This window comes from Sinocyclocheilus grahami, unplaced genomic scaffold (genome assembly GCF_001515645.1).
Source record: "Sinocyclocheilus grahami isolate Dianchi unplaced genomic scaffold, SAMN03320097.WGS_v1.1 scaffold233.1, whole genome shotgun sequence".
NCBI classification, from domain to species: Eukaryota; Metazoa; Chordata; class Actinopteri; order Cypriniformes; family Cyprinidae; genus Sinocyclocheilus; species Sinocyclocheilus grahami.
Genome location: NW_015505412.1, coordinates 938,616 through 945,286, shown reverse-complemented (window position 1 = coordinate 945,286; position 6,671 = coordinate 938,616). Strand labels below are relative to the sequence as shown.

The 6,671-nt window shown below is 37.9% G+C and overlaps 1 protein-coding gene across 2 annotated transcripts in view; it reads left to right on the top strand.

The window, feature by feature from the left end:
• LOC107597484 (calcipressin-1-like) overlaps nt 1-6,671 on the top strand; it is a 14,484-nt gene that overhangs the window by 3,557 nt on the left and 4,256 nt on the right. The window contains exon 1 of one of the 2 annotated variants that reach the window (XM_016288558.1): nt 5,984-6,454. The exons of the other annotated variant lie outside the window; for it this stretch is intronic. Coding sequence (XP_016144044.1) covers nt 6,368-6,454 — 87 coding nt within the window. The 5' untranslated portion in view covers nt 5,984-6,367. Of the gene's footprint in view, nt 1-5,983; nt 6,455-6,671 lie in introns of those variants that run through there. 2 annotated transcript variants of the gene reach the window in all.

The following is a 6,671-nucleotide window of genomic DNA, read 5'->3' as shown; positions in this document are numbered from 1 at the left end:
ACATTTTTTATATATAAAGGATTTGCCACTGATGATTCAAACGCAAGTTTTGAGCAGTATAGAGTAGTGCTTGTTCTTTGTCGTTTCTCCGATCACAAATGGAGACATAGTTTTATGTTTACTTTTGCACGTAAAAAGACAGTAGAAGTCATTTTAATCAGTAATTATGTCCCCACTGGATGCAACAAATGCCTCGTTTGTAATGGGCTTTATTGGTTTTGTCTCTTCCTGCTGGGAGACGGCATCACCGTATGGTAAGGGGCGTAACATTTCTGTCACACACTTGAGGAATTCGGCCAATCACAACACACTAGATAGCTGGCCAATCAGAGCACACCTCACTTTTCAGAACGATGAGCTTTGTAAAAATCGATGCGTTTCAGAAAGGCGGGGCATAGAGGAGAAACAATAATGTACAGTATGTGGAAAATAATGTGTTGTTTAACCTTAAACCGCATGAACACATTTCATTACACCAAATACACAAAATAATGTTATTTTTTAGCAACGTCATATGACCCCTTTAACTCAAACCGTTGCAGTCTGTCAGTCATATAATGGCAGTCAATGGGCTCCACGGCTTTGAGAGTATAAAAAACATACACAGTCAAAACCAAATTAAACCCTGCGGCTCGTGACGATACATTGATGTCTGAAGACACAAAACGATCGGTATGTGCAAGAAACGGAACAGTATTTATATCATTTTTTTTTTTTACCTCTGATCCACTGCAATGTCCAACTGTCTTGAGTGCGTTCACAACATCCGGAGCGTGACGCGTGTACGTGCTCTGGCATAGTAGACATAGATATATATATAAGTTGATGCCTCATTAGTGACTGATTCTATGGGCCGCGATACGTTCCAAAATGGAGGACGTATCTAGAGCGGTCGAATAGGGAATCTATGCATATCTATGATAGTAGACGCATGTGCAGAAGTGATCCGTCGTGCGTAGGGATGGGTATCGTTTACATTTTATCGATACCGATATTGCTATTAATACCTGTACTTATCGATACTGTTATCGATACTATTTGGTACAAAAAAGTTATGAAGTGAAAAGTTGTTGAAAATTTCAAGTTATTTTATTACTGCTGAACTTTAGCAACTGTATTAAAGTTCTTCAGTCAAGAGCAGTGAGTTATTTTTCTCTTCTTCAGTCAAGAGCAGCGAGTTATTTTTGTCTGTTATATTTAATTAACATTTAAAGGAATAGTTCACCCAAAAATGAAAATTGTGTCATCATTTACTCACTCTCAAGTTGTTTTAAACCTGAATGAGTTTCTTTCTTCTGTTGAATAAGTTATTTTGAAGAATGTGGGAAACTAAACAGTTGCTGTCCCCAGTGACTTACATATTTTTGTCCTACTATTAAAGTCAGTGGGGACCAACTGTTTTGTTACCCACGTTCTTTAAAATATCTTCTTTTGTGTTCAGCACAAGAATAAATAAAAATGATAATACATGTTTGGTACAACATGACTGAGTAAATAATGACAGAATTAAAATTTTGGGGTGAACTATCCCTTTAATGACAATCGGCAGCATATTTAGTACTGTCCCTTTAAGACCTGCAAGCATTGATTTCTCTCTCAACTGTTTACTTTCAATTTAGACATAATTAACTGTGTATATATGTAAACCTTGTGTGTTTTGACAGTATTAGCGCAATCAGACAATAACTAAGATAACTAATAATCAGATGCTGTTTGACTGGCCCTTTAGTGTACAGATGCTTCGGGTGTATGCGCTCTGAATAAGCACATGTTAGAACAGTACGCAAATAAAACATTTAACCGGCAAGGCTTTAAAGCACGCGGAAATAATGTTTATTTGTGATTGCGAATAAGTCTCATGAGTGTAACTCTACCGAATCAACATTTGATATGAATGTGTCTCGTGAGTTTCAGTTGGAGCTGGAGCCGCGAGACATAATACAGTGCATTGCTTGAGGTAGATGTTGTGTTTTGTTAGTAAATGTTTCATTATATTACTAGTGTTGCCTCCTTTGTTCACTGTTACACTACTGCATATATTGCATTTGACACTGGTGTTGCTTAGTTTTGTAACGTGAGCCCACACTTTCGAACGTTTCACTCTTGCCGCGTCAAACACACACCGCACATGCGCATGGATATCACACGTACGTCGAGCAAACCTCGGCCACATCATTCAGTGAAGGAAAATGACAAGTAACAGCTTCTAATTCATTGTTAACATTGAAGATTACGGAGATAAAACAACGCAAGTATTGATAACAGTATCGTTTGTCCTGAAGCTTATCGGTACTCCGGTATTGATCCAATTTTGTACCGGTCCAAAAAAATACCGGTACTCGGTACCCATCCCTAGTCGTGCGTATACGTCACTCATTGTTTACACCGTGCAGAGAGATTGCTGACGTGTTCACTGGCACTGCGATGATCTAAAGATATTTAGAAGTACAGGTCATCACAATGGAAGACGATTTTGAGACAACGTGGAATTTTTTGCCCGACCGTATTTATTTGATGTCACGCGCCGGATGTTGTGAACACGCTCAGGACAGTTGGACATTATGGTGGATCAGAGGTAAAAAATTCAATAAATACTGTTCAGTTTATTGCACAGACCGATCGTTTCGTGTTTTAAGACCTCAATGTATCATCACGAGCCACAGGGTTTAATTTGGTATTGTCTGTGTATGTTTTTTTACTCTCAAAGCCGTGGAGGCTATTGAGTGCCATTATATGACTGACAGACTGCAACGGTTTGAGTTAAAAATCTTCGTTTGTGTTCTACTGAAGAAACAAAGTTACCTAAATCTTGGATGCCCTGGGGGTAAGCAGATAAACATCGAATTTTCATTTTTGGATGAACTATCCCTTTAAAGGGACAGGCAAAAATCACTTCCTTGTCACATTTACCATACTCTTGGCTTACGATACAAATTTTGTTCAAGCTTACACATGTACAGACTAACAAGTTCTTGTCTATTGTGAACGTGAGAGCCTTGAGTAGTTTAGACGATTCTAAATTTGAAATGGGCTTTTAAAATAATATAATTTGCCTGATATTCAAGGCTTTATTGAACTTATTAATTCAAGCATCGCACTTATTTATGTCTTTATTAGTTCATTTACTTTCATATTATTACTGGAATATTGTGTATTATAGTGTATTACTGGAATATTTTCCACTGGTTTCACCCTCTAATTTTTCTGGAAGCAATAAATGTGTCAAAATGGGTTTTTGTTGAGGAGTTATTCATAGTCAGCTGGTTGTCTCATGATGAAAGAATCCACTTTGGTTGTTTCTTTCTGTGGAAAGTCTGAAAGGAGTTTTGACACTTGCTGTATGCGGCATGGGCCCTCAAGCAGTCATAAACTCAGCTGGGTGTCTAGTCAGTGGAAAATGTAAGCTGTTCTCTTAAAAGTGTCAGATGAATTGACATTCTCTGAGAAAACCCATTCTGATATCATAACCTAAACCAGGGTCTTATAAACAAAACACTGACTCATTTAGAAACTTGGAACCCACTTCCTGAATTGGTGCTTCAAAACATGAAGTGTGCCATTTAAGTGGGTGATATCAGCCTGTAGAGCTCAGGTCAGTTTTGGCTATTATTAACTTGCTCTTTGTACCTTGTGCCCATGACCCATATCCCACCTTTACACACATTTCTTGATGATGACCTCATTTGCCATTAAGTTGACAGCAGTTCCTTGATTTTTCCATTACATTGATGATAGATAATAGCTATCATAGATAATAACATTTGCCATTACATTGACAGAAAATAATGACTTCATTTACCCTTACATTGAGGTTAGATACTAATTTAATTTGCCATTTGACTAAATAATGATCCAGTTTCCTGATACTTTGACATCATAATTTTATCCGTCATTACATGACAGCAGAAAATGTAATTTTCAAGTATTCAAATTAACAATACATTTATGCTAAATATAGGAATTTATTTTCCTTTACACTGACAGTAAATTAAGTGACAGTAAATCAAATTAAGGCAAATTAAATAAGAAAATATTATTATAAATACTTTTAAAAACTTTATTTGCAGTAGATTATTGATTTGTTTTTTGCTGTAGTTTTTACATTTCATAGTCCTTTTATTTGTTGTTACTTGGACAGTAAATAATAATCTAAATTTGTCATTACAGTGATGATAGTAACATGATTTGTCATTGCTTTGATGGACATAACCTATATTTTTGGCTGCTAGCTATTTAAAGCGGATGAATTCAGCTGTTTGTGTTGTATGCTTCTGAATAGAATGGAATGTTTTTGTATGCATATTAATAATGCATTTCGCTTTCTACCTATATAAAAGCATACATAAAATACAGCAACACAACTTAATGCTGTCCTGTTCACCATTTTCCACCCTGTATTCCGTTTTGTTATAATTTGGTTTCATGTTTTTTTGTTTTTCCATTCCCTAATGAGAGGCCTTGTTCCACTGGAACTGGATTCCCAGCTTTTGGGCTAAAAACATCTGCACATATGACTGACAGATGCTTATGGCTAGTGTAGACATCTCTGTGCTTATCTCAAACAGGAAAGCTTTTACCAGATAGAGAGGGGAAAATTTGAGTGAACGGCATGGGGAGAATTTCTAGTATGTATGTTCACTTCAAGTTTTATTTAATTTGAGAAAATAGATCAAATAAATGTGAGTTCCAGAGTTAGTTCTGCAGGTCAGTAATATTTATTTTGAAAGTAATCTTTTATACTCAGGAAGGCTGCTATTATAGAATCAGAAATACAGTAATATTGTGAAATATCATTACAATTTTTCAAATGAATGTTTTCTATTTTATTATAGTTTTTAAATGTAATTAATTCCTGTGATGGCAAAGCTGAATTTGCAGCAGCCATTACTCCAGTCTTGCGTCACATGATCCTTTAGAAATCATTTAGGCCTAAATATACTGATTTGGTGCTCAAGAAACATTTCATATTTTCAATGTTGAAAACAGCATTGCTGTGATACATTTTTTCCCCACAATTATTTGATGAATAGAAAGTTCAAAATAACAGCACTTATTGTATAATATTTTTTTATTATTAATATACTTTTTTTTTTATCTTCATTGTTTTGCTATACAATTTTGTATTGCAGTCATCATTAACTGACTGTTTTCAGGTAGCAGATTATGGTGACCCAACACAGTTGCAAAGTTTGTTTGTGCTCAGTGTGTCAGAGTGTTATTATTTGCATTTTATTATATGGTTTAATTTTGGGTTGAGAACTTCTGTTTAATAGTGTTATCAAGCCTGTAAATGTAGATGATACGTTTACCTTGATAGAGAATTACAGTTAATCTCTCTGCATCAGCTGCACCGTCGTCAGTTTCAGTATTTGGTAATAGTTGTGTGTACACAGGAGACTGAGAGAATATGGATCATGTGTGTATTGCTTGCGAGACTCTGAGAAAATAACACCATGCAGACATGTTTAAAATAAGCCTGACGTGATAACTGAATGCCACTTAAACGGATAGAAAAAGAAAAGCTGCTCTTCAATAATAACGGGACAAATCCGCTCCCCCTGGAGTCAGACAGGAGAAAACGAACACCCATGGAAAGTATGCTGCGGGGAGTGCTTGATAACACAGCTGCCCTTCTGCCCAGCTCAGCTGATTTCAATTTTCCATCACGATGGGAGGGGCAGCATGAAAGAGACCTACTGTGAGATGAGCGATACAGATCATTGTTTTATCACACTTCGTGTCCTCAAATGGTATGACTGAATTGAGCAGAGATTGGCCGAACTGGTTCTGAGCTGCATGGAAAGCAGTGGTGCATAGTTTCCAAGACTTGCACTCTCAGGGTGTGTGTGTGTGTGTCTGTGATTAGTCAGCAGAGCCATTCGTTTCGGTACAGAATGGGAAAGTGGGGCGGAGCCTGCAAGCCGGGTCACCCCTCCCCTGCAGTGGGCGGAGCCTGTTGTTGTTGTGCAGCTGAGAGGGGCCTTTATATAAAAGGAGACGGATGAGTGAGCTTCAGTCTTACGAAGCTTTCAAGACGTTTGATCGGTAGTGCAGGAGCACAGACCATTCCAGAAGATTCTGTCTCAACAAAGCAGTGTCACGTGACCACACGGGGGTTTATTTTCTGTGCATTGCTCAGTTTGACCCATTTCCTTTGTGAAAACCCTCTAGGCTCTGAGACCGTCTGAGAAGGACAGAAAGAAAAGCAGAAGCGAAGAGGGTGATTTCGAAGCATTTGTTTCCTGAAGCAGGCGTCATTCGTGTCCTCACGCTGGGGAAGGCAAAACGGACGCGTCTCAGCCCCTCCTGCCCTTTACATTCTGTAACCTCTCAAGTCCTCCGGAGGATCCGTCAACGGGCTTCAGTCATGCACCTGAAAACCATGAAGTGTAACCCTTTCTGCCTTATCGCTTCCTTGGAGGATCCGGATATGTTTAACAGACCTGAGAAAAGGGTAAGGCTTCATTGACATGGTGCCTTACAATATCAAAATAACTTTAAATGCTGGAAGTCAAACTGCTAGAAAGCCATGAATGACAGAACGCTGTCAGAATGCGACATTTAATGAGCATTTGGCTGGACAATTTGGGGTTTTTGTATCTGACGTAAGCTCTTACGCACACAACACCAATGCACAATAGGAATAACCCAGGATGTGTGGATCATACTCT